Consider the following 27,373-nt stretch of genomic DNA (forward strand, 5'->3'; position numbering starts at 1 on the left):
GTAACCTCTCTAGATCTTTTCCAAACTGACTCCTTCAGATATTTGAACAGTGGTTCATTCATTCCAGGTGCTACTTATTAACACAGCGCTGTAAATGGTTACCTATGGCTCTTTGTTTGCCATTGCAGGTTCTCTGACACCTGCTTCCTTGATTTTGACCAACAGCCAACATGTGATGCCTGCAAGCCCGGCTACACGGGACGACGTTGTGAAAAGTCAGAACATTAAATAATCCCGTATAAATTACTTTAGAATTAATGTTTATTTCCTAATTTGTGGCAATTCTATATCACTCCCGCCTCCTTTTTTCTCAGATGTGCTCCTGGTTACCAGGGCAATCCCCTTCTACCAAACGGAAAATGTGTTCTTCAACGTGAGTGCATTTTAGTAAAGTTTCTAGAGTTCTGTTTGCCCTTGTAGTAGACTTGGCAGTAGAATGTGCTCATGGCACAGGTATGCGCTGCTTTTGGAACATTGCCAGGTGAACTTTCCACTCCATATGTCTTCATCTTTCCACTGCCCCCCTGCAGAAACCAAGTGTGATAACAGAGGAAGCATCAGCTCAACCAGCAGGCCATGCAGCTGCAAGGTACACATTGCACGATTGTTAAATGCAGAGTGAAACAGTACAGACGAGAACCATTTATTGTTGTCTCGGTCATTATTTTTCCACGTCTGAACCTTATCTCCCTTAATATATTGAATTTGATCAAATATCTGTTTTTATTTTTGCTGCAGAACTATGTGGCAGGCGCTCAGTGTGATGAGTGCAAGCCAGGCTTCTTCCACTTATCAGAAAACAACCCTGAGGGTTGTCTGCGTTGTTTCTGCATGGGCGTCACCAAACAGTGTGCTAGCTCTACTTGGAGTCGAGATCAGGTACAGTAGATATGAATAGTAAATAGTAATATTTTCTCACACATGCTGTATCAGCAAATCTTGCAGGTGCTAAATGAGAGGTGGGAAAATGTTGGTTGTGGTGAGTGGTGCACTGGCAGAGCTAGAGGGGCGACCACAGAGACACTAGCCCCCACTGAAATATAATTTGGGATATTTTTCAATTATTCCCGAGTTTTTTTTTCCACATTTCTTCTATCCCTCCGTAGAAAACATTGAATCTTCAACGGCATTTTCTGAGGAAGTATTTTTGTTATTTTGCGGACACCCTGATTTATTCTTGGCTACCCCACCAGAGATAAAAATTCTAGCTCCGCCAGTGGCTGGTGACCAATGAGCATTCAAAATAACCATCTTAGGTAATGTGTGCTCCCAGGTACGAGGAGGAGTGAACGGCCAGCTTTTCACACTCACCAACATCGGCAACTCCAGAACTATCAGCGAGGGTATCATTCAGAGTGGCTCCTCAGAAGTTGTCTACCGCTCCTTTTCCAGCATTCCCAGCAGCATCTACTACTGGGTCTTGCCTGAGAATTTCAGAGGAGATAAGGTGAGATAAATCAACAGTATGCAAGGGGAGAGCAAACATCAGTCAGGTGTTTCGCTCAGCTTTCAACTTTCTGTCACACTCAGTCATGTCTCAACATGTTCAGTGAAAATGACTGGACCTGCCCGTAGAGCAAAGATCCTTTGAACCTTACAAAAATGTTCCTGTGACTGCCTTTTCGCTTTCCCCCCATGAAATCAACACTATACTATTTTTTTACCTTGTCTGTAACACTTTACTGATCAGTCAAAATATCCATACTGAGGTTTTCTTCTCACTACGTTGTTCTCAGGTGACAGCCTATGGCGGAGAGCTACGCTACACCGTGCGTTATGACCCTCCGCAACGCTCCCTGGTGATTGTTGGTCAGCCAGATGTGGTTCTCCAGGGCAATGGCATCTCTCTGGAACATTACTCTCAATCCAAGCCTCTGCCACGTGTGCCACAAACAGTCACTGTGACATTCAGAGAGGTTTGTAGCATTCTTGGAAGTGAATCTCCAACCCACAAGTAGAAAATCAGTAGAACTTTTCCTTTTCTATCTTGGCAGTCTGCATGGCGCCGCGCTGACGGGCAACCGTGCACACGGGAGCATCTCCTTATGGCTCTGGCTGATGTTAGCGCCTTGCATATAAGGGCCACCTATGCAGACAACATGGCAGAGAGCAGGTAAATGTCAGGATCTTTTATTTTCATGGAGAATAAATTCAAAGATGGACGCACCTAATGTCGACTTGTTTTTTTTACAGTATCTCAGACATTAAAATGGATGTTGCGGTTCCACACTCAACTGGAAATGAACGTGCCCTTGAGGTGGAAGAGTGTGCATGCCCTCAAGGATACAAAGGACCATCTTGCCAGGTCAGCAAGTTTGATTTCAACCAATCACGTTTGTTTGCTGAATTGTTTTCCGGTTGCAGTTTTTGAGAGTTGCTGGGTTTTCTGTTCTTACCTTGGGTGTTATTCTTTGGTGTTGCAGGAGTGTGATGAAGGTTATACCCGGACCGGCTCTGGTCTTTACCTGGGCACTTGTGAGAGATGTGACTGCAATGGGTATGCCGGCGGCTGTGACCCGGAGACCGGCAGGTGTCTTGTACGTTTGAACTTTTTCCTCTCCTAATTATTTTTTTACTGTTGACTTTCATCTCTGCGCTGGAATGCAATAAGAGTTTCTTGTCAGATCTCAACACGTGAAAACAAGCTCTGTGCAGACTGTATAAACTTTTTTTGTGTGTGTGAATGTCACCTTTTTGTGTGTGTGTCTCTGTCTGATAGCAATGTCAACATAACACTGATGGGCCAAGGTGTGAACGCTGTAAGACTGGTTACTATGGAAACCCAGCAGCTGGAGCTGTCCAGGCCTGCCAGCCTTGCCCATGTCCTGGAACAACATCCAACTACCAGTGAGTCAATGTCGTGATGGTGCAGAAAGTCAAAGCAATAAGCCTTTAGATGGATTTTCAAAGCTATTTCCCCCAGGATGGATGGATGGATGGATGGATGGATGGATGGATGGATGGATGGATGGATGGATGGATGGATGGATGGATGGATGGAGGGAGGGAGGGAGGGAGGGAGGGAGGGAGGGAGGGAGGGAGGGATGGATGGATGGATGGATGGATGGATGGATGGATGGATGGATGGATGGATGGATTAAACTTTATTCACCCCACAGCAGGGAAATTCACTTGTGGCCAAGGTCAAATTGATAAACATGTTGTGTGATTTGGACTTATTTATCATCAGACCAACAATCATACAGTTCAGTTCATCTCACTTACAAATCCTTTTTTCATTGTTCTACGAGATACATTAAGTATAACAAAATCCTTACTTGAAATACTGTTTGAACAGATTCTCCTCAACCTGCTATTTGGATTCTGATGGTCAGCCTACATGTGGTTGTCTTCCTGGATACACTGGCAGACGTTGCGAAAGGTACACCCCCCTCCCCGGCCTACCTGAGTCTGCTTTCTCCCTACATCTTTCTCCAGGGGTCGTTTTGACACTGCTCTGGGTTTACGGTTACCGGGTGGGCTGTGGGCAAAGTTAACCAGGGCTGGCACGAGCATTCATTGGCTGTAGTTGTAGAAAAGGGATGTACGCATGATGGTGCTTTACTTTAGTCTTGTCTTTTTTTTTCCACGAGTCGTTGAGCATTTGCAGGACAGGAGCCGATTATGTTTGAATATCTACCCAGTGATTCCCAACCAGGTTTAGTGTGTTGTGATAGGCCATTGGACGTGTCATGGAAAATTACCCAATTTCACTTAATTTGTCCAAAAAATAGTTTTTATTAATAGCAAAAAGAATTCATCTATGCCAGTGACAGAATAATTACGATAAACCCTCGTCCATTCTACTATATGGAAGAAGGTACAATTAACCACATCGGAATGCTAAGTCATGACGTTGTGGTCATTTAAATAAGGCCCAGATTTGTGACTAACTTGAGCTGGGATGGTTATTTCAGTTTTCATACTTTGTGTGACCTTTGTGTTTGCTGGGTTTAGATGCAATTTTTATGCGCCGTGGCTCAATAAAGGTTGGGAAACACTGCTCTATCCTGCGATGCTGCATATCTAGAATTCAAGTCATACTGTGTCCAATTTTCTTCTTGGGTAGACTTTTAGTGTATTTTTGTGGTGACATTGGTAGTTTTTGTGGTGAAAAACAAGTAGTGCTGTATGTCTTCAGGAAACCTGTAGATTGGTTTGTGGTACTTTTTACTTTTTGTCTTCTGCTTCAGCTTTTGTGCTTTGCTGGTTGCATACATTTAAAGGCTGTCTTGGCTCTTGTGTCTTTCCATCTCTGCACACACCACATACATTTTCTGGGTCTCTAGAGCATAAATGTAGATGAGGCATTTATGAGGAGAGCTGTGTGTCTGAACAAAAATCTTTGCTGGTCTGGTGGCAAAGATGACAAGGAGACTTGGGTGGATCGTAAAAATCTGTGAATATTTGAACCATCTTCACGAGCAACAATCCCCATTGTGTTGTTTTGACATGAAGACAAGAGATGCCATCTGCAGACAGTTGTGGGGAACCTTTCCAAGAGAAGCTGCTAGACGGCTACCTGCCTTTGGGATGTGGTGCTCAAGCGGTATTAAATTTCAGCGTGGATAAAGTGATAACACCTTTTGGCAGTGGAGACAGTGATGAAATTGACTACCAATGGCCCGATACCACAGCACCAACCATCTCTTCAACCAGAAAACCACTTTCTACTCCCTCTCACCAACGCACAACCCTTTCTGCTTCCAAAATTGAGATGGGCATTGTTTCCGTTGCTCCCAATAAGTCAGCAACCAGACTCCCACCACGCTTCACACCAGACCCGGACAGCAGACGCTCAAGCTTTCAGCACTTGCTCCGGATTCATCTGAACACCTTCAACCAGCGTCTGAGCATGCTTGAGAGCAACACCCTTGATATGAGGGAAAGCATTCATAGAATGGAAGATCAACAGAGTAATCTCAGTTCCCAGCTCAAGGAGCTTATTGCTCTTGGGTCAGCTGCGGAAAAGACCAGAGGGGTCACTGAGCTTGAGAAGAGCTACACTGACATGGAATCCCGACTGAGCAGACTGGAAGGAAGGCTAGAGATCCTGATCGATGGCTTCACGGCTCTGGCTCAGGAGATGAACAAGATGAAACGTACCAGACACACTTCCCGTTCACTCCAGGAAAAGCCGCCCCTGCATTCACTTAGCACAGTACTTGTACCCCCGAAGTACTCAACGCCACAGGCTCCAAGCAAAAGAATGCCAACAAAGAATCCGCCTACCCATCGAGCTACGATACCCCAAACCATACCTACCTCGAGTCTCCTTGATAGGAAACCCACCACTGCACGTGGGAGAGAGAGAAAAAAACCGACAGTCTCAGCAGAATCCCTGAAAAACACAGCAAAACCTGTCACCTCGCCATCCAAACGTAAGGTCTCAAACTCGAAACCAAAGCCGAAGGGAACTGTCAGGAGTGCCGCTCAACCTCAATCTACAACCAAGCCCATAGCTACAACAAAACCGGTGGCGAGGAGACGAGTGACAACTCAACATGTTTCGCAATCAAATCCAACACGGCTGAAGAAAAGTCAAGATGAGGTTGCGGTCACTAAATTCCAACTGGAGCCACCATCTCACAAAACACTCCCACCAAGAGATAAAGCGTTTAGATCTGATCAACCACATGACAAAAATCCCCAAAAGGGAAGAAACAGCACTCTTAAAACTACAAATTCTGTCAAGGTTGGTACACCAAACGTCAGAACCAAGACAACAAAAACAACGTTGCCTTCTCTTCGAGAAAAGAATTTGCCAGCAACGTCGACTCCGGCTAAATCCACGATAACTAATGGCAAGAATTCAAACACGACGACAAAAGGAACAAAGACAAGGACCTCAAAGAAGTCAAGCACACCAACCAAATCCCCATCGACTCAAACCAAAACTGTCGTGAAGTCAGTAAAAAAGCCATCCTTTAAAACAAAAACCAAGCCTAAAGTCGTGAAGAAAAAACGGCAAAAAAACAAGAAAAATACAAGCTCTGGGATTTTGGACCTGCTGAAGCTACTGAAAGGCGGACATAAAAATCAAGATGGATCTCTTCATGTTGTCCTGGGAAGGCTGGCCATCCCGATACGGATTATCCCCGATGACTAGGCTGGATTATGCCTTGACTGATTTTTATTTTTTATTTTCCCCCTCGCCATCTTTTTATTTATATTAAAATAAGCATCTGTCTGGAACCTGATGAAGGCCTTGATTGTTCGACAATGTTTGCTTGTGAGTTTGCTTCACGTTGTGCCTTTTAAGGTGGTTGTCTACTATGAAGAGATATGTTAGCTTAGCATTACTGGACTACCTCGAATTTTGCACCTATCTCCGGTCTTTTTGTTTATTAGTTTTTGAAAAGGTCACGTATCTCGAGTGAGATGTCATTAGTGGCTGCGGCGATCATGATTTGTGGTTCTGTGTGACCATCGACTGTGCTTATGGTGGACGATTTGACCAAATTTAATAAAGATGATCATTTTTTGGTGTGTCATGCTAAATTAAAATGAACCGTTTATCACCTCAAAATTGGCGACATTTGGTCCCCAAATAATTTGAATTCTTTTAAACACAACATACTTTTTTATCGATTGACAGTTGACGATAGCTGTATTATAATTTATTAAATTTGACCTACAGTCTTCCACGAGTGGTGTGGATTCTGACTTCTGATTAAAAAAAATATATATCTTCATGGAAATCTGAATTTGCTTGGCACCATTTTTGTGTGTTCTGCTGGACTGCTATGAAATAAGATTACGATTGTTGTTATGAAATATTTGGTTCACTGAAAATGGCTGCCACTACCTACTACCACCATGGAAAAATATTTACATACATCTACGTTAATATTGACATTTTTTAGCTTCTTTTTAATGTCAGTAATCTGACAGTTGACGTTTATGCGCAAATACTGGCCAATGTTCGGATCAACTGATGTTGGACATTGAGAATCTGCAGCGTGTCTCGGATGTTAGACTAGTTTGCCAGCACGGAAGCAGTTTGTTGACTGTTGACCTTCGGAGCTGCCATAGGACAGGTGAGGTCAAGCTTGATATCCTCGAGGCAACCTTCTTCGTTCAGCCTCTCCTCTGGTGGTAGCACTTTGCAAGTGGCTGGCTGGGGTCAATTGCACGTTGCCCTACTAACTGTCACACTTTGAGCTGAGTCTCTTCTTCATACACTCAGCATCTTGTTCTGAAACTGAATAGGTGACCTTGTTTCTGTTCATTTCTATTCCTTTGTGGGTCAATGATACATCATAGTGTATTTCACAGAATCACCTTCCGGGATTATGTTGAATGAAATTATTTGTCTTGGGCTGTGCTTTATGCATTTCTGAGGCAAAAAAAGCTTTTGGGGCAAGCTTTTTTTGTGCCGAATAGAATTGGTTGGTTTTGTTCTATAAACAGGAGCCATGCTCACCTGCAGAACATTTAATGTTGTACTGTAAAGAATTCATCATCGTGTTGTGGTTTTCTGTTTGTTAGAAACATCCATGAATTGAATTTCCCAGTTACTGCTTCTCCGTTTTGTTCACTCACCTTTTTCCCTTACTCCAATCCAGATGTGTACAAGGATACACAGGCAATCCATTGCTTGGAGAGAAGTGTGTTTCCGGCAACAATGAAGTCAATGGTACATGATTTAACACAGATTAATATTATCCCGCCCAAATATGGTCTTGATTGTGGTTGGATGTGCTCTTATAGGTAACTGCTACAACTGCGATCCAAGAGGAAGTGAAGGCTGCACTGGTGGCTATTGTCGCTGCAAGGTTTATTTATTTATTTATCTTTAGCATAGACTGGATGTAAATTATCATGTGCATCACAATCCTTATTCAAATCCTACTTAATCTTCTAGATGAATGTTGAAGATGCATCTTGCTCCAGGTGCAAGTCTGGAACTTTCCATCTTAGCCAACAAAACAAAGATGGCTGCCTGTCATGTTTCTGTATGGGTGTCACTCAACAGTGCACCAGTTCCAACTACTACAGAGACTTGGTAAGTACTGGTTTGAGATGAGGCCATAGTACTCGCTTCACTGGTGGCTCAGGATTAAGCAGTCACAAAAGAACAAATGTTTACTCTCGATCAAGTAACCTTTTTTATTCTTGCGTATCAATGCCATGGCAGAATCAAACCACCACGCTCGAATCAAAATAGCCATTCTACCATTTCCCAGGGAAGTTAAAACATGTCTGTGGAAAGAGCGAGTTGCCTCATGAGAGAGGCCTTGCAAAGCAATAAACCCTCGTGGTTTTCTTGGTTTCCACCTTGGGAACTGCAGCCCGTCTCTCGATGGCCACGCAGGAGCAATTTTCAAAATGTTTGTGTGCATTTGGTTTTATGACGAAAGCAGTCTCACAAATGAAAGCCTTCTAATTACTATGTCCACTTTTTTCTTTCCAGTTCCACCATTTGTATTTCTCATAATCTCCATTGTGTTTCCTCCTCTTGCAGGTATCAACAACATTTTCTCCAGGGAACTTTCAGGGTTTCGCGTTGGTGAACCGTCAACGCACAGACCGCATCACCACTGGGTTTACAGTTGAGATTTCCACTGAGGGGACACAGCTGTCTTACAGCAACTTTGACTACCTTGGACAGGAGCCCCACTACTGGCAGCTTCCTGGGATCTTCCAGGGAGACAAGGTTAGTACCCAAAGAGCTTCTGGTGGTGCATCTGGAACTTGTAGACCTCTCATTCGGTTGTTTGGAGTTTCTTCCATCAGCTGTCTGTCTTTTCTACATCAGATTTGATTACCTTTCTATGAATTCAGTTCTGTTTTTTGCTTTTATCACTGATAGAAAGATTCGTCTTTTACTCGTTTAAAACGAGCAGAACAGGTAGGAAAGTGGGACCAGTGCATTGAGTGTTTTTGGGTTGTATTTGCTCTGATGTCTTTAAACAAAGAGCAGCATGGTATGTTCCAAACTCCTGGTTGCTTGTGTGTATTTTATGATTTTAGGATGAGCAGGATCATTTAGTAGGGTTGACCTCTATTTTGAAAGATTGCATCACATCCAAGCGCTTCGTTCTTACGTTGGGAAAGCAATTCCCAACACTCAGTTCGGTTCAGTGATGAGCAAAGTCATCAAAGCTTACAGTTTATCCACATTCATAAAAGGATTCAGAATTGCCAGAGGTGCAGTTTATGAAAGATGCTTCCATTTAGAACCAAACATCTTTTAACACCCCAAAACCATTATTAGGTCCAACTTGCCTTACAAATTGTTGTACAATAAATATATAAAACATAAAAAGATCACAAAGGACACTAACTCATCTTTACACTATTGATACACAAATTAGCCTAACTTGCTTTATATACAGTAAATATGACAAGCAGTGTGTGTGCATCTGCATGCATTCAATAACAGATTAGGAGTGAGGAAAATCGATTAAATCGACAGAGGAAAATGTACCAATAGCATGGCAGCTTGAACATGGATTGAAAATTGACCCTTGAATAGCAGTGGTGATGAAGATCTGGATTAGAATTTCTAAGGGGAAGTCTTTTGTGAGCTCCGTCTTTGATGTGGCTAAATCACGGGTCCAGACTTGCAACAGGACTTCAAAGAAACGGAAACATTATTGGGACCACAGATAAAAACAGTAATTGTTGGATTGAGAGCTGACTTGAGTTTGATTCATTTATGTGTGCGGTGTACACTCTCACTGTCTTTCATGCATGATGAAGCATGACTATTATTTGCCGTCATGTTACATATGGTCTGCTAACTCTAAAGTGTTCGCGTGGTTACGGATTCTTTGGCTATGCGCCCTCAGGGTGACCTCAGACAGCTGGACGATGAGGTCTGGGCACTCCTCTCAAACTTTTCCCTTCAACAATTTCCACTCTCCTCGCGTGTTCCGACATCATCTTCTTCCTCTTTGCGTAACCTGAGTTTACCTCCTCGTCCGTCTGGCATCTCCTCTTCAGTTAGACGAGCCAGACCCCGATCGTACTCTCCAGGCCAATTGCCTCATCTGCAGGTACTCTCTGCCAGAGATTATGAGAGTGACGTTGTTAGTTCCTCCGCTTCCCCATCACCTAGCTCCTTTTCTTTTCGGTCTCGGTTTTTGCTGTCTATCAACAGACCGAGAATACAGTGAGCAGGACGGCCCCTCGTGCTTCTGGAGCAGGCAGCAAGGTACAGGACAGCAGCTTAACTAACCCATGAGCACAAATTCAGGACCAAATACCAATTTCCAGATGAATAGAATCAGGAATAGATGAACTACTGTAACTTTGGTCTTTGTGCTATCATGAATCAGCACCGTTTGGGTTTCACTGTCGTCTGTCCTGACGTCTGTTTAAAACCAGCCTCAGATGTCTTAAGCTGTTATTGTCAGACAGCGGCACAATGGCTGATTTATTATCGCCCCGGAGCAAGTACTTAGCAAGACTTGAACTGTATGCTCTGCATTCCTCCTCCTAGGGTTCCTATTTGCTTGCTAGCCTCTCTCCATTTCTCTGGCTCATTTTCCTTTGCTTCCCTCACCTCTTGCCTCCCAGTACTCTCTGGTCTACAAAGGTTTCAGCTTGCACCAGGACAATGTGCTCTACTGGCAGCTCCCCACACGGTTCACAGGGGATAAGGTACTGTATCTGAAAAGTTTGGGACAAATCCCCCAGCTGCAGGCTTCCCAGCACCCTTTGACCCCCATCCCACAATCCCTTTGCCCTTTGCTTTATCCCAGTCATCTGGTTTTCCCATAAGCACCCACAATTTTTGTTTCCTCATTGTTGAGAGTTCCTTTTCACATAATCGCCAATATTCTTCCTCAGTTAGGGAAAATGGTTTTAACAATTTTATTCCTGATTTGGTAGCTCTCGACTCATATAAAAAAAAAAAAAAAAGATTTCTTGTCAGTATTTTTCCTGTTTCACAGAAACCGTATTTCCGGGATGATATTCAGCCCTACAATTGTTTTGGTGAAGAAAAAAAATAAAATAATAAATGTTAAATAAAATACTACTAATAATAAAACTTTAAGGTTGTTATTTACCCACATTGTTTTTGATGATTTCATGAATGGTATTACCAACATAACTCAAAAGTCTGACTTATTTAGCAATCTGGTGGAGGTTCTTTGTTGTCTTTTTTTTCCATTTGCAAGTATTTTCTGAAAATGTGTTCATTCCTGTTCGTTTAAGGTGGGCTCATATGGTGGCAAACTGAAATACACAATCTCCCACGTAGCCGGTCCAAGGGGAACTCTACTTGAAGATGTCGATGTACAGATTATTGTGAGTGTGCCTCTTCTTAATTAGATGCAAAGTTTGGCCATATGTTGCTTTTCTCACACCTTCTTGTGTTGTTCCAAAAGGGGAATGACATTACTCTGGTAGCCCGACAACAGTGGCAGAGAAGGCAGCATGGCAGCAGAGAGACTCAACAATTTGAGGTTGTCTTCACCGAGGTAAGAAAAACAGAAAACAGATGAGAAGATGTCCCGAAAGTGGAGTTATGTACTAATATATCCACGTTTCCAATTTGGAATGTTTGTCATTTCCAGGAGCACTGGCGTCGCCCTGATGGCATGCCTGCCACACGAGAGCACTTGTTGATGCTTCTGGCTGACCTGGATGACATCTTGATCCGGGCGTCCTACTACACCGAGATGCGCTCGTCCAGTATCTCCGACGTCAGCATGGACGTGGCTGTGCCTAACTACAGCGGCCTGGCACAGGCCCTGGAGGTGGAGCAGTGCCGCTGCCCACCTGGATACCAGGGTCTTTCCTGCCAGGTGAATTTTTCACTTCAAGTCCCCTGACCAAGGTGCCGACTTTGTTTGAGTGCTCCATTATCGAAATCTATATTTCAGGATTGTGCGCCCGGATACACTCGCACCGATGGAGGCTTATACCTGGGTCACTGTGAGCTGTGCGAGTGCAACGGCCACTCAGACTCCTGCCACCCCGAGACTGGCATCTGCACAGTAGGAAACTGAAAATTTCCAAAATGTGTCTCAGGAGGTGTGATGGACACGCATCACAAAATATTTGTTCCTTCCAGAACTGCCAGCACCACACTCAGGGTGAGCTCTGTGAACAGTGCGCATCCGGCTTCTTCGGTGACCCCACTGTTGGCACACCGGAGGACTGCCAGCCCTGTGCCTGCCCTCACACTGACCCGGACAACCAGTGAGTTCTGGCATAGAAGCCTAGACTGCACATTCCTCTTCTATTTATAGTTTGAATCTTGTACTGCTCACATGTTCATGTTGACAGCAAATTCAAGCTACTTGTGAAATTTGGATTTTCCTGGACTTTGAAACCAAATTCTACCCTCTTCCTCCTATCTGCGTGACTCTTTTAGAAAATCCAAATTTGGTTCTGTTACACACATTGGCGCAAATGAGCTCACCCACTCACAGAAAAATCGGACACAATTAATCGATTATCCAAAATAATTATCGATTAATGTGGTACTCGATTAGTTGACAATTAATGCATTCATCATTGAACATCTACCACAACAAAGTAGATTATATTCTAGTTTTTTTTTTTTTAAAGGTTCTCTCCTACCTGCGAGAGCCTAGGAAACGGAGGCTACCAGTGTACTGCCTGTCAGCCTGGCTACACAGGCCAGTACTGTGAGCGGTAAGTTTTTTTTTCTCCAACACCACCAACATGTTCTTTAACAACCAAGAAGTGTCCATTGTACTCGATTGAACTTTTGCAGACTCAAACTGGATTTTCCGTGGCGTTGAATATGTGTAGTACTTGTGTTAAATGATAAATTGTCACTCATTTTCTCAACAGTTGTGCTCCTGGTTATGTCGGCAACCCACAGGAGAGACAGAAGTGTCGTCCACGTGATGGTAAGATGATAAAAAAGGAGAAATGATGACAAACATGCAATACACGCACACACCAGGCACAATACTATATTCAATCTGATTCAATTTAAGACTTGAACACGGTAGATGACGATGCTTAGCTTTTAATGGACTCTTGTCAGTGAGATATTTATGGACAGTTTAATTATTGTTGTTGTAGTCTTCCCTGTTCTCTGAGGATATTCCTCAAAGGTTTGCTTTGGCCTCTCTGCAGATGCAGCCTCATTGGTGGTGAAGGTGTATCCAGACAGGATTCGGACGTCCCAGGGTGGCTCAGTCACACTGCGGTGTCAGGTGTCTGTTTCTTCTCCACACTACTTCTACTGGTCCAGAGAGGACGGGCAGCCTATCTCAAGCAGGGCTGACCGACTCAGACAAGGTACAACACACTGAACTTGTATGAGATTGAGATATTTATGAATCAACAACACTCTCATAGACTAATATTGATATTTATCATCTGTATGCAGGAGCAGAGTTGTACTTCTCCAACGTCCAGCCAAGTGATGCCGGTGTATACATCTGTACCTGCCGCGACCAACGCATCACAAACAGGAGCCGTGCGGAAATTATTGTCACAGGTGTGTATCGTATGTTTCGTGCTGCCATGAGAGGCTTCCTGTGTGGTATAAGACGTGTTGATCAACATGTAGTACCTCGGTCAAAAATGTTCAGGTGTTCCAACCAAAGCCATTGAAGTGACAGTTGAGGAACCCAAAGCTCAAACAATCAGGGTGGGAGCGACCGTAAACTTCATCTGTACTGCAAAGAGCAAGGTAATAACGATCCGTCATTTGTTAAACTCACCACTCGCTTTTGGAGATGATTAATATCTGAGTGACGCAATGCTATGTGATTTTATTTATGTATATGTATTTACAATTCCTTTGCCATTGCAAGTGCCTTTAAGTGTTGCGTTTATTTGCAGTCGCCGGCCTACACGCTGGTCTGGACCCGGCTGGGTAACGGGAAACTTCCCAACCGGGCAATGGACTTCAATGGCATCCTGACCATCCAGAACATCCAGCCAGAGGACGCCGGCGTGTACGTGTGCACCGGCTCCAACATGTACGCTATGGACGAGGGCAATGCCGTCCTCTATGTGCCAGGTTTGTGATCCTTGGCACCGTTAGCATCCTCCACCATCCAACCAGCTCTGACTCCCCCTCCCCCGCCATCCTTTCTATTTGCTTGAAATGGCGCATGCTTCCCCGCTTTTTGTGCTCTGTGAACACCTTGGTCTGGCTACTGGCTAACAACATCATAAGCTTTCAGCGCTAACTTCCAATAGTTTTGCCTTTTGCTCTTAACACTTTTAATTACATTTGCCGGCCCATCTCTTTTTTTTTATTTTTTTATTCTTGCTGGTGCAACTTTGTCTGATTCAAGGAATTTCCTGCTCTATCTGCAGAGATACAGCTTGTGGGTTTTAAAATGACAACTTTTTCATATGGCTTGGATCAAATCGGTGGTGGTTTATTTTCTTATGGATGATTCCTTTGGCTTGAGATTTTACTAGCTTGGTGTTGAATCCTTTAACTTTGGGCTCTTGGGTGTCTTACCTGCCAGAGCTGCGTAGTGTAATGGTGAGGAGGAATGTGGATACTCGACAAGTGCTTTAGTGACTCAGACAATCAAATAGGACTTTTTTAAGGAGCAACCCAAAGACGTCCAGTATTCCTTCATGAATGAAATAATCCAGGTCATGGTTGCCTGTGACCCAAATGGTGCTGTCTGCCATCCAGTTGGCAAAACTTGTATGACTTTTCATGATGTAATAGCCAGTGTTTCCTGAATAGCGAGCGGCACGAGTCACATTTATGGCACATTATTCAGTTATTTCCGATTTTAAGAAGAACCATTAAAACGACTATGGTGTTATAATCTGCAAGGTTGTTGGCACGTATTTGACTGAAATTTATAGAGAAATGTTTTGTTGTGGCAAATGTAACTAACTACACGTCATGTGTAGCATTTTAAGAGAGATTTATAAACAAGTATTCATAGGCTTTATTTTAGCCCTTAAACATTTAATTGCATCGCTTTTTGTGTTTGTTCATCCTCCCTGGTGCTTTGTCTATGTCATACCATTCACAAATATACCCAAAGTTGCTTGTATGAACATGTTTTTATTATTCTTTTAAAAAAAATATGTCACATGTAACGTCCACATTCTAAGTCATTTGTGTTTAAATTTGTAATTTATCGTGACTGTGAACTATTTGGTGGAAAATAGAATATGGATTCAAATAATGATAAGAACAGAGCTCCTGTTATTTTGAACAGAAATAAAAAAAAAAAAATGACCACAAGCTGTATGTTTTTAACAGCTGTAATGTAACAATGTTTCTTTTTATGTGTGTCAAATGGCTTGTTGCTACTAACCTGCATGTCCCATACCTGCATATTCATCTCATTGTCTTGCTCAGTAATTGTATTTTTGTGTGTCTTGACTTTTGAAGCATTGTGAGAAAGGGTTTTAATATTAATAATAATGTATCAGATTCATACAGTGCTTTTCTAGACACTAAAAGATGCTTCACGGTGGATACATTATTCATGCACTCACACATTCACACTCTGGTGGTGGTAAAGCACGTAAGTAGCCAGAGCTGCCGGACGCGTGGCTGCCGACAGAGCGGGATTCGAACCCTTCGGTTACTGGACCGCCTAAACCACGTCCGCCGTTTTGTCTTCTATTGTCAGTTTTATTTGTTATTGTATTCCATTTTATTTTACAAATTGAACCCATTGGCCTCTCTGTTGTGGGATAAGGCGGATCCAATTTGCATTAACACACAGTTGGCTCCAAGTCCTGATAAGCGTCAGAGGTAAGTTTTCAATTTGATTGTATGCGACTATGAGTAAAAAACACCAAAATTCAAATGGGACCTTGAAACACGTACGCATATACGGTTGCGTAAATGATTGTCACCCACAATCATGCATTTATAGCTACAGTAAGTAAGACTCCTATTTTCTTTTTGAATGCATATTTCCTATTTTTACTCGGTAACTCCAAAAATCTACCTGACTTTCCTGTCGGGATAATGTCAGTTAATAATAATAATACATTCAATTTGTATAGCGCTTTTCAAAGACCCAAAGACGCAGTTGAGTTCAATTATTTTCATGTTTGGCCTCACATTGAAGAAAGTCTCGAGAAGAGACGGGCGATCAACGACCCCAAGGATTGACCTATCAGTTTACCTGTCCCACCCCTCTTCCCTTTCCCTCCCCCATCTCTAGAGGCCTCACAGACACAGATGTTTTACACAGCCTATGAAATGTTTGAAGGACACAGAAAGCGTAAGTCTACTTCGGAAGAACACTTGCCTCTCGCTTCTCTCTGCATCTGCATGCGCTCATCTTTCAGAGGTTGACTTTTCGCCTGGTAGGGCCCATGTACAATCACCTGCGCTCTGAGTTTTAGTTCATCACATGTTCTGGATTGTACATGAGCATTACTGGCTCTCTCCTTTTGGTTTATGGGGCTCTGTTACTGCAAGGAAAATGATACATCCAGCCTTATAGACAACTCCTCATGAATGTTGAGAGCACTTTCAATTAGCAAGCAAGGCTTTACTGGTAAGCTGAAGAAAATATTTGAAAGTAACGCAAACATAGCCAAGGCATATGTAAGACGATAGTGGACATTTGGAACAAACGATCGATCCATTCCAGTAAGCTCAAATAAATGATCCTGATTAGATGATGGAACTCTTTGCCATCATACCGCCAACATCACAAAATGAAATACTAATTGTTGATACTAATAAAATAAAAAGAAAATAATGTCTATTAAGCATTTGACTCATACTTTTCCCCTTTGGTAGTTTTGATAAGTTTTGCAATTTGTAAAATCGCTTTATGTTGAATTCCAATGTCCAAGTTTGTTCCAAGGGTCCGCCAACAAATTGAATAATATTTAAGAGAAGCAGTGTCTCCACATTCAGACTTCGGAGATGTCTCTTTTTATTTTCTCTTTTTTTCCTCTTTCCTTCATCCTGTCAAGAAGCTTGCTGAGCTGGGAAACTGATTTCATCTGGGCTTCAAACATCATACTGTGCTTAATACATCCCATTACAGCCTCTTTGTATACTGTTGTTAAATTAGTGATGGGAACATGAATCTTCAAATTTGCTTCATGAACCGCTTTTTTTCTTTGACTCCTAATTAGCAATGTTGGTTTAAATGGGTTTAAGAAATGGCAAATTGGTGTACTTTCAACCAAATGTTAAACAGAATGCCATCTACAGGTGTAAAAAATACAGCAACTGGTTCATGAAACAGATTTGAAGCTTCATTTTTGCATCTCTAAGTTAAATGTACCACGTAGTCTATTTTTGAACAGGTTACATGGAAATCAAATATTACACTTTGTGTTTAATATATATTCAACCAAAACAGAAAAAAGGGCATATTGAATTTGTTAGATGATTTCTCGAGTTATGTAGTCGAACTTGGCTCACTCATTTATCTAGAATAACATAAAATGCTAAACCTAGGTTATTTGCCCTCTTTATTTTTATTTTGGTTGAACCCAACCAAAGGTGATTTATTCACTGTCATCTTTTTAAGAGGCAGTGTAGATTAATGACTGTGATTTAGATTTCAGCTGTTATTTGAAACAAATTGTTGGATTCAACTTTTTTAAGTTTATGACTGTTTTTAGTCTTTTGGTGTACCACACCTAAACGCTATGAAAAAAGGGGATACTTTGGCGAAATGAAGTATCTATCTTCTCAAAATCCAAGCTGTTTAGGTCATCCGTTTCCATTCCCATCGGTTTAATGGAGTCTCACCCAACTTTTGATGTCTTTAAGATCAGAGTGTCATAGTTTCAAGAGCTTTTCAGCTGCAGTCGTGCTGAAAGAAGCCTTTCTTTTGCTTTGGCGGCTTACAGGATCGCAGCCTGCCAAACTCCTACGGGCAGCAATATGCTCTGAGGCCACACCAGTGGCTTCGTGCCACTTTCCTTCTCCTTCATCAACTCTGCAGCTCAAGACTGCCTACGCGGCACTCCATCACAGATACCTTCGGTTTGTCTTTCTGACTGTCTTTTGTCATCTCTTTTGTAGCTGCAGAGGCGACCCAGCCTGTGGCTACCATCAGCCCTTCCACACTGACCGTCCAGCAAGGTCAGAGAGCCGAGTTCCGCTGTACAGTAACTGGCAACCCAAATCCTGCCCTCGAATGGATCGGTATGTGACCACAAGTAGAATGGTTGTCCTCCCACTGGTGTAGTGACAGGATGTAATTGTGATTTTTATTTTTTTTACAGGGGGTCCTGGGAAGAGAATGAGTCCCAGAGCAGTAATTAGAGGAAACTTGTTGACTTTCGCAGCAGTGGAGCTGGCAGATGAAGGGGAGTACTCCTGCAAAGCTCTGAACACCCACGGCGAGCACACAGCACGGGTTTCCCTCTTTGTCAGAAGTATGATCTCAGTATCTTCATTAGTGTGCTCTCACTACAGAAAGTTTGGGCCGAAGTTTTTTCGTCTTATTTCAGTGGTTTTAATGAGCACAATTGTTTTCAAAATCAATCATCTCTCTAAGATTAACACTCACTCACTGTTACAAGAATGATAATAATAATAATAATAGTAACAGTGGCCAACAGTACATTATTATTATTATGATCATTATTATTATTATTAATGACAATAATATTTTTTTCAGAAAACAATTATTTACTAGAGGAAAAAAATGAGGGTAGAATCAGCAAAAAAAAAAACATCTAGAATGTTTACTTAAAAGTCTGATTCTAAAATTTAGTAGAAATTTGGAACTGAAATGAATTGAATTGAGATTAAAGGACAGGACAGAATTGCCCAAAAGCACAAAAAATAGAGTTTGGGGGAGATCTAATTTTACAGAAAACTCACAAAATGCCACCACTCTAAGTTTATTTAGTTTGGTCCTCATGTGCATTACCCTCCATGAACCAGGAAGTAGTTGTAGGAGTGAGAACCAATGAACAGATAGACAAACACAAATATGACACTTTATTGACAAGAGAATTTGTTGTTTGCTTTTAAGGATCAAACCCGAATGGTCTTGGTACAGTGCCGCAAGTCCAAGTCAGCCCCCAAAATATTGACGCTCATGAAGGGGATACGTTGAGGTTGTACTGTCGTGCCTCAGGATCACCAACCGCAAAACTTACCTGGCTTAAAAATGGAGGACAAATCCCACCCCAGGTGAGATGCCACCATGATGATGATGCTAAAGTAAAATGATGTTAACATGATTGAGTGTGTTCACAAAACCTTTTCTTGCACAGGAGATTCCAATTTCAATCTTATCGTGACCATTTCTGCATTTTGACCATTTACCTCTATTTTTTTTCCTCCCTGTGTTTGTGTTCCCCCCCACCCCAACCCTTTTTTTTTTTTTTGGTACCTCCCCTTGTTCTGACGTTTGCTCAGGCCGTTCCCTCTCACGGTTTCCAACAGTTTAAAAGCAACAGTGTCGATGTGTTACACAGACGTGTTGAGGAGCTTCAGGTCTGTCCATCTGTCCACTGTCTGTCTGTCCGTCCTAGTCCGTAGATCAAATCCATTGTCCTCTACTTCACACATTGTTAACCAAGTGCATGATCCAATATGTCCTTGATTCACACTTTGTAGGAACCATTAATTTCCCCAAGCAATGTCTTTTAGTGTTGATGCCAAAAACATTCAAACCAACTTGCTGGTTCCAATTGGCTTCTTAATCTACTTGCTTTTTGTCTCCTGTTACTGATCCACTGTCCTTCGTTTTGTACCGTCTTCCTCTCACCATCATCTAGAAACAGTCCAAAACATACAGTGAACTCCGGAAGCATTTTACGCATATTTTGTGCCGCTAAATTTTTCTTAATTGGGCGCTCCTGGGCACAGCGAACCTCTCGGGCCTTTTTAGTTGTGCCACTCCTTCGCTTCGGCCGTTCCCAGGCGAAGCCAGACTCTGCCGTGCAACCGACCAGAAATTCTGTATATTCTGGCAAACGGCTGGCTTTGTCAACCCATCAGTGTGTTCACATACATGCCTCGCTAGGGCCCGCCTCAGCTGCTGCTCACTTTAGCCCGGCTTACGTTCAGACAGGCTGCAGCTAAGCAGCTTTGTCTATGCCCCAATAGCCCCAGATGCGGAAATGCCTTCCTTGATCCCCTCCTGCCCCTCCCACCACCTCCTCATCCCTTCTCCTTTCAGGAATTTTAATAAAATGTCATTTTTAGCCTTGAGGCGAAACAGGCAAGTTTTTACCAAAAAAAGTTTTCCAAACTAGGTGAGCTTTGGCCTTCTAGAGTCCTTAATCGGACCATCTTCTGTCATAGTCTGTTCTAACAGCCTCAATGTAGTCATCCTTTAATACAATCATTTGTGTGTCGTAGAAATTAGGCACGAGCCTCTGTAGCAGAATCTGTTCCAGCCTACACGTAGTAGTGCATTTGTGTTTCATTAGCTAGTGATGTCACAATGTCATATTTGTGCTTGTTTCAAAGGACTCGATCCAGGTAAGCCGCTAGTGCTTAATTTGTTCATCATCAGCTGGCTGCTGCGGTATCAAATGATGAGAAATTGTGTGTGACCTGTCATTTTAATATTCTCACTTCTCGGTATGTCGACTCTAGGCCAGCACGGACCGCACGGATATCGGTACGCTGCTTATTCCAAATGTAAAAGTATCGGATTCGGGCACGTACATGTGTGTGGGCAGCAACAGCGTCGGCTCGAACAGTGCACCCATTAAAGTTTCGGTGCTCAAAGGTGAGATACTCTGTCATTTCGATTTTGGGGTTGATTGGCAGTGGGCTACTTCACTGAGTATGTTTGTGCTCATGCAGTGGATCAAAGTTCCTCGATTGTTAGAATCCAACCGTCAGAAGCGGACGTCCATGAAGGTCACAACGTGTACCTCAATTGTATCGTCTCTGGAAATCCTCCTCCCCGAGTAACTTGGATGAGAGCGGGTGGGAGCCTATCGTCCAATCACCAGGTAGATTTTTGACTGTGACTTTACGTCCATGTTTGCCCGATAAATCCACTGGTTTGTTCAGAAAAATGTAGTATTTATTATCATTATATACATTTTTTTTCTATCAATTATTATTATAACTGCATCTTCTGCACACAGGTTGTTGGCAGTCAGCTTCGTATCCTGTCAGCGACCTCAGAGGACTCGGGAGAGTACATCTGTCAAGTGCAGAGCACTCCGGGATCTCAAATCCACCGGGCCACTGTCTCCGTGTCGGTCACGTCATCATCCTCACGTAAGCTAACTTGACGTCTTACCTATACGTGAAGGCAAATGTGTGCAAGTCTCCTTTCTTTTTATAGGTCTTCAAAGTCCAATCATTGCCATTGAGCCTCACACGGCGGCAGTGCGCGTTGGTGAATCGGCTAGCTTCAGGTGCAAAGTGTACAGCGGGGCCCAACCTGTTAGACTGGAGTGGAAACTGTCTGCCAACCAACCACTGCCAGGTAATGACCAAAATATCTCTGTCAGTGTGTTTCAAAAGCTACAGCGGGATTTAATTTAACGCCCCTTCCCCACAGACAATGTCAGAGTTAGTCCTGATGGTTCTGTGATTACCATAGCAAATGCAAAACCCATGAATCATGGTGCTTACCGCTGCGTGGCCAGCAACCCGTTTGGCATCACCCACACTATCGTGTCCTTGATCGTAAAAGGTAAGATGTCTTACCCTTTTTGATGTTTTCTCCATAATGTTTCTTAATCAGCACGGGCATGTTAATCAATTACAATTCATCAGGAAAAGCAACTTTAATGTACTTTTTTTCCCCCTCAAGTAAAGTTTGCATATGAAGTTAAAGAATTACTTCAGAAGCACTTGGCTGAAAATGTGTCCACACCAAATGTATTCTATTATGGCCTTCCATGTGTTTACATCTTCCAATTCTGCTACATTTGACAGTGAGAACAATAAAATTCCACACAATGTAATTTCATCATGCCCATCCGTCCATAATTTTGCACAGTCTTCTATCTCACTGTAAGTCTCATTGTAAGACTTTGCATGTTTGTCCAATCAGAGCCCCCCGTGGCCATTGTCACCCCTGTTGGGCCAGTGCACATCAGGGTGGGTGAACCCATCAACCTGGATTGCCAGGCTTCAGGAGAACCCCGCCCTTCTGTCACATGGCACAGGTTGGACAACAACCGTAAGATCAAGCTGAGCAGTCCCGCTCCTGCAGAGTCCAATGCAGTCATGCAGGTATTGTCTCTGTTACCTGATCACCACCTAAACCGTAAAAACGACCTTATATTTGTCTTACCTGTGGCTCAGATACTTGTGGCCCGTCCAGAAGACAGTGGCACGTACGTGTGCATAGCACGCAACAACGACGATAGCACCGAGACTAGGGTGGAAGTCATTGTTCAGGGAGGCACTCAATTGCCCTCAGTGCCCCGAGTCATCGTTCCCGAGCCACTCATGATTGTGGTGGAAGGTCAAACAGCAACCCTACGCTGTGAAGCCCATGGTAAACAAACAATCAAGTTAAACTGTCCTGTCAAATTAAGCACAGGAATAAAGACTCTACTATAAATTCATACAATACTTTCCACCCACCAAGGTTTCCCTGCCCCAACTATCACATGGTCCAAATTACGGTCATCTCTACCTTGGAGACATAAAGTGGTGGACAACAGTCTCGTGCTGTCCAACGTGGGGCGCCAAGATTCTGGGGAATACATCTGCAGTGCTGTAAACAACATGGGCACGACTGAAGTAACCGTTACATTGGAAGTCGAAAGTAAGAAACAATGTTTTCATTTCTGTTCATGTTTGGTTTCAAATTTATGGATGGTGTCCGGTTTTTCAGTTTAAATTGACTAACAACATGATGTGAGATCCGGTTAAAGTAAGTCACTTGAAACTTATGATGAACTTTTTCCCCAGCCTCTCCGTATGCTACTTCTGTGCCTGATGATGTGGCAGTGCGTGTTGGGGAGGTGATCAGGTTGCAGTGCCTAGCTCACGGAACTCCGCCACTGACCTACATTTGGTCTAAGGTGGATGGTGCCTTACCCTCCAGGGCTCAGGTCAGCGACGGCGATCTCCAAATCAATCTGGCCACAGCAGAAGATGCTGGGAGCTACAAGTGTGTAGCCAGCAACAGAGTTGGCCACAGTGAAGTTGTGGCTAAAGTTGCAGTCAGATGTAAGTGAGAACTTCCTCTCTCCTCCAAAGGATATTTTAAAAAACAACGCTTCAACCACAAAAAGCTGACAAAAATATTTGATCACATTTCTAGCAACATAACACTACTCCGTTCCTTTTTGTAGCGCCATTGGCAGTGCGTGTGGCACCACAAGTGGAGGTGAAGGCTCAGGGCAGCGCTGTGGAGTTCACATGTTCAGCAGCTGGTGGGGTGGAAACTACAATTGAGTGGCTGAAAGAAGGAGGTGGCCTTCCCCCAAACCACCACATCAAGGACGGCGTGCTCAGGTAACACATCGCAGATAGCAAGATATGTGACTCCTTATTAGCACACTTACAACAGTGCTACTACTTCAGAGACATATTTGGCAATTTATACCAAATCAAGCACATTTGTTCCCCAATGTTTTTAAATAGCTTGACTTATTGTATGCGCTCAATTTTATTTACAGTTATTTATATTAACATTCAGTACTGGATCATTCTCTCCGTTATGTGACTCTTACATTTTCCGTTAATAATAAATCGCTAAACCTAACCCATTAAATGAGCTTAGGACTTAAAGTGCACTCATTTAGTTTGGTAAATATTGAGGTTGACTGCTGAAAAGGAGCCATAGCTTATCTTTATGCCCTTCTTCAGGATTGAAAACATTGAGCAGAGCAACGAAGGTGTTTACATCTGCAGAGCAAGCAGCATATATGGTCAGGCTCAGGACGCAGCCAGGCTGACCGTCCAAGGTAGGATTCATTTAGAAAAGAATCAATCTACTTTGTAAGAATATTTTATTTTTATTGTGTTTTCTTTTTTTCCACAGCACTACCCAAGGTGATGATCAATGTACGCACCTCAGTGCAGACTGTCATGATTGGGAACTCGGTGGAGTTTGAATGCCACGCCGTCGGTGACCCCGAGCCCACCGTCAAGTGGAGTAAAGTGGGCGGGCCTCTGCCAACCCACATCGTGGTGATGGGTGGCATGCTGAAGATTGAGCGGGTGACCGAGGCGGACGCGGGACAGTATCGCTGCACAGCCACTAATGATGTCGGCTCGGTGCAGTCCCAGGTGGTCCTCAATGTCCAGTGTGAGTACATTATCGCTAGTCTGGTTACTTGTTGCAAGGCAGAGATAAAGGCAGAAAAGTAAAACCTATCTGAAGGGTCTCTCATTGTTTTTTGTTGTTGCTTTGTTTTGGTTCACAGCACTTCCTCAAATTTCTGCACTCCCTGAAACGAAGGAGGTGACCGTTGGGTCAGATGCAGTTCTGCCATGCGTGGCAACGGGATATCCTGTACCTGAAATCAAATGGTCCAAGGTGAGCAAGATAAAGTTGCTTTAATTTTTTTTTTCTTAAGGAGTCAAAGGTGAAAGTGCTACTTGCTTTTATTAGTGTTTTTTCTTCATGTTTCTTTTATTTAAATTTTTTGTTGATTTTGGAGACGTTAGCCACAAGTCACTGATCACTTGATGTTAAAAGTAACACATTTTGATTACAATTTACTTTAATGGTTCAGCAGATACTGTCTTTGACATCCGGTTTTACTATTGACCTTTTTTGTGTGTCTATGCCTTCCACTTGTAGCTTGAGGGTGAGCTACCCCCAAAGTGCTTCCAGGACGTAAACGTGCTGACAGTTCCTCGGGTCACACATAGCGATTCCGGGACGTACGTGTGCACAGCATCAAACAAACAAGGCAAAGTAGAAGCTTTCACCAAACTGGATGTTCATGGTTAGTCTGCGATGTTTACACGTCACACGGTGGCACGATGCTAAATGTGGTTGTGTCTAATTGTGAGACGACGTCCTGTTCCAGAAAGAGTGATGCCGTACTTTGCCCAGGAGCCACTGTCCTATCTCACCCTGCCCACCATCAAAAACGCCTACAAGGCTTTCAACATCAAAATCAACTTTAGGCCCGATAATGTTGATGGTGAGTACGTTGGGTTACATCCATAATCTGCTTTTACATTGTTACTGAGCGTATAACCCAATGTGTAATGTCATTACATCTCGGTCCCTCTCTCCTCCTTGATCAGGTCTGATATTGTACGCCGGTGAGTCTCAGTGTTTGAATCTGCAGAAACTGATGCAGCATCCAGCTTTCACATCTCGCCGCTAAGCTCAAAGCTAGTTTTGCTGCTCTGAGAGTGATACAAATGCATGGTGCTTGGTTCTTGTCATGCCTATCAAACTCGCAAACGGCGTATAATTGTCGCATGTTTTATCTGGGAACCAACAGCAAACTGATATTCAGTTGAAATACAGAACTCAAATTGTGTATCTGTATCAGTAATGCTCCGAGCAGGCATTTACGGTTCAGTTACTGTTTTTTCCGGAAGCATGTGTTCCCAGCATGTGGAGCTGCACACCACGCTCGTCATGTGAAAATGATTGGCTTAGGAATGGACCACTTTCCTTCCACCACAGCATGCTGCTTTTACCATCTAGTTTCCAAAGATCACTGACACGTGTATCAATGAATTATTTCATTTTAATTTAATTTACAACCAAGTTTTATGTTATTTATCAATGAACTATAATAAGCTTTATATAGTTGAAAAAAAGAAATGCATTTAATATCACTTTTCACAAACTCACTTCAACTCATATATCTATCAACAATTTATTTAAGTATTTATTTTATAATTTACTTTTTATTAGAGCCTTAATAAAACATTAAATAATACATTAAATATGTATATTGACATTTCAGTTCAAATTAGTGTCAACTGACCACTATGACTATTAATTAGTGGTAATTATGTACACATAAATGTTGATCTGTTGCCCTTCACACCTTCCCGTGTTCTTTCTTTGCAATTTCTGTTTGAATTAAAATATTTATCTAGTTTTATTATTATATTTGACTTCTTTTATGTTATTTTTCATACACACAGGTATGATCCTTTATAACGGTCAGAAAAGGAGTACAGGAGCCGACTTCATTTCTCTCGGCCTCGTCGGTGGCCGTTTAGAGTTCAGGTCAGTTTTTGTAATGGATTTATCTTGACGATTAATAGCTTCAATTGAGGCGGTGGCAGCAGCAAGAGGATTCTTTGTGTCATCGTAGGTTTGACGTGGGTTCGGGCATGGCCACCATCCGCGACCCCAACCCGGTCAAACTGGGAGAATTTCACACAGTCGAGATATATCGCAACCTTACCCTGGGCTACATCGTGGTGGATGGAGGCGAGCCGGTCAATGGCAGCTCGCAGGTACCCCGGCTAGCATCAGTGCTAAAATTCCACGTGTAATTTGTGTCTCAAAGCTCCTCTTTTCCTCTTCTCAGGGGAAGTTCAAAGGCTTGGATTTGAATGAGGAGTTGCACGTGGGCGGTTACCCCAACTACACTGCTCTGGACAAAACTACTGGCATCAAGACTGGTTTTGTTGGTAAGAATTGAAACTCTGTGTGGTACAGCTGCACGGTTTTTACGTTCACCATTACTTGGACACGTGCAGGTTGCATTCGCCAGCTGGTCATTCAAGGTGAGGAGGTCATCTTCAAGGATATGGACCGCAGTTCCACCGGAGTTACCAACTGTCCCACCTGCAAAAATCGCCCGTGCCAGGTCAGCTTCCGCCTAGCTTTCATGAAATTTCCACCACTTGTGCTAAGTGTTTTCATTTTTCTCTTCAGAATGGAGGCAGGTGCCAGGACTCGGACACCAGCTTGTATACGTGCAGCTGTCTTCGGGGATTCACTGGCAGCAACTGCCAGCATCACTCGTCCCTTCACTGCCACTCAGGTACGTGCTAACAAGCAAGCGACCAATGCTAACGACTCGAGGACGCAACGCCTTTTTGTGACTTGGGTCTCGCAGAGGCCTGTGGAGCAGACGCCACTTGCATTAATCGCCAAAGCGGTCTGGGCTATGATTGTCGCTGCCACCTGGGCAAATTTGGAAACAAATGCATGGATGGTAAGTCAAAAAGTCCGTCTGTCAATGCTTGAACTTTTTATATTTGTAGTCTTTTGAAATAGAGAATAAAACTGACTCTCTTATTTTCCCAAGGCGAATTGGTAACCACTCCGCTGTTCAACGGGGAAGAGTCGTACATCTCCTATCCTCCGCTGACCAACGTCCACGATGACCTGCGAGTTGAACTGGAATTCAAACCCATTGAGCGAGATGGTCTGATGTTCTTCTGCGGAGGGAAGAAGATGAAAGTGGAGGACTTTGTGGCCATCTCTATGGTGGACGGACATGTCGAGTTCAAATATGAACTGGGCACAGGTATGTTCAATATGAAACGTATGCTTATTAACCAGTGAGGCTGAAAAAGGCTTTCCATTGTTCAGAGATAAATGAAAACAAGCAGCTATATTTTCCCAGAAATAAT

At 43.1% G+C, this 27,373-nt stretch overlaps 1 protein-coding gene across 12 annotated transcripts in view; it reads left to right on the forward strand.

Annotated features, from left to right (window-relative positions):
* hspg2 (heparan sulfate proteoglycan 2) overlaps positions 1-27,373 on the forward strand; it is a 62,910-nt gene that overhangs the window by 29,397 nt on the left and 6,140 nt on the right. For 6 of the 12 annotated variants that reach the window (XM_068649908.1, XM_049755198.2, XM_049755202.2 and 3 more), the window contains 58 exons: positions 129-215; positions 315-373; positions 531-589; positions 739-879; positions 1,274-1,447; positions 1,737-1,916; positions 1,995-2,113; positions 2,194-2,305; positions 2,424-2,537; positions 2,720-2,847; positions 3,299-3,382; positions 7,569-7,639; positions 7,714-7,778; positions 7,868-8,008; positions 8,468-8,659; positions 8,816-8,854; positions 9,798-10,004; positions 10,109-10,162; positions 10,528-10,611; positions 11,170-11,262; positions 11,343-11,435; positions 11,532-11,762; positions 11,841-11,954; positions 12,032-12,159; positions 12,532-12,618; positions 12,781-12,839; positions 13,072-13,236; positions 13,328-13,438; positions 13,533-13,633; positions 13,786-13,966; positions 16,107-16,166; positions 17,939-18,061; positions 18,142-18,294; positions 18,900-19,060; positions 19,289-19,366; positions 20,477-20,612; positions 20,690-20,841; positions 20,980-21,115; positions 21,183-21,326; positions 21,402-21,536; positions 21,900-22,081; positions 22,154-22,349; positions 22,443-22,622; positions 22,769-23,029; positions 23,155-23,317; positions 23,672-23,769; positions 23,847-24,113; positions 24,232-24,344; positions 24,612-24,759; positions 24,844-24,960; positions 25,067-25,084; positions 25,928-26,012; positions 26,101-26,245; positions 26,320-26,422; positions 26,492-26,601; positions 26,670-26,778; positions 26,854-26,952; positions 27,046-27,267. In XM_068649908.1, the coding sequence (XP_068506009.1) occupies positions 129-215; positions 315-373; positions 531-589; positions 739-879; positions 1,274-1,447; positions 1,737-1,916; positions 1,995-2,113; positions 2,194-2,305; positions 2,424-2,537; positions 2,720-2,847; positions 3,299-3,382; positions 7,569-7,639; positions 7,714-7,778; positions 7,868-8,008; positions 8,468-8,659; positions 8,816-8,854; positions 9,798-10,004; positions 10,109-10,162; positions 10,528-10,611; positions 11,170-11,262; positions 11,343-11,435; positions 11,532-11,762; positions 11,841-11,954; positions 12,032-12,159; positions 12,532-12,618; positions 12,781-12,839; positions 13,072-13,236; positions 13,328-13,438; positions 13,533-13,633; positions 13,786-13,966; positions 16,107-16,166; positions 17,939-18,061; positions 18,142-18,294; positions 18,900-19,060; positions 19,289-19,366; positions 20,477-20,612; positions 20,690-20,841; positions 20,980-21,115; positions 21,183-21,326; positions 21,402-21,536; positions 21,900-22,081; positions 22,154-22,349; positions 22,443-22,622; positions 22,769-23,029; positions 23,155-23,317; positions 23,672-23,769; positions 23,847-24,113; positions 24,232-24,344; positions 24,612-24,759; positions 24,844-24,960; positions 25,067-25,084; positions 25,928-26,012; positions 26,101-26,245; positions 26,320-26,422; positions 26,492-26,601; positions 26,670-26,778; positions 26,854-26,952; positions 27,046-27,267 (7,367 nt within the window). The remainder of the gene's footprint in view (positions 1-128; positions 216-314; positions 374-530; positions 590-738; positions 880-1,273; positions 1,448-1,736; positions 1,917-1,994; positions 2,114-2,193; positions 2,306-2,423; positions 2,538-2,719; positions 2,848-3,298; positions 3,383-7,568; positions 7,640-7,713; positions 7,779-7,867; positions 8,009-8,467; positions 8,660-8,815; positions 8,855-9,797; positions 10,005-10,108; positions 10,163-10,527; positions 10,612-11,169; positions 11,263-11,342; positions 11,436-11,531; positions 11,763-11,840; positions 11,955-12,031; positions 12,160-12,531; positions 12,619-12,780; positions 12,840-13,071; positions 13,237-13,327; positions 13,439-13,532; positions 13,634-13,785; positions 13,967-16,106; positions 16,167-17,938; positions 18,062-18,141; positions 18,295-18,899; positions 19,061-19,288; positions 19,367-20,476; positions 20,613-20,689; positions 20,842-20,979; positions 21,116-21,182; positions 21,327-21,401; positions 21,537-21,899; positions 22,082-22,153; positions 22,350-22,442; positions 22,623-22,768; positions 23,030-23,154; positions 23,318-23,671; positions 23,770-23,846; positions 24,114-24,231; positions 24,345-24,611; positions 24,760-24,843; positions 24,961-25,066; positions 25,085-25,927; positions 26,013-26,100; positions 26,246-26,319; positions 26,423-26,491; positions 26,602-26,669; positions 26,779-26,853; positions 26,953-27,045; positions 27,268-27,373) is intronic. The other 6 variants (XM_049755199.2, XM_068649907.1, XM_049755206.2 and 3 more) reach the window with 5 other exon arrangements.

This window comes from Syngnathus scovelli, chromosome 2 (genome assembly GCF_024217435.2).
Source record: "Syngnathus scovelli strain Florida chromosome 2, RoL_Ssco_1.2, whole genome shotgun sequence".
Taxonomy (NCBI): Eukaryota; Metazoa; Chordata; class Actinopteri; order Syngnathiformes; family Syngnathidae; genus Syngnathus; species Syngnathus scovelli.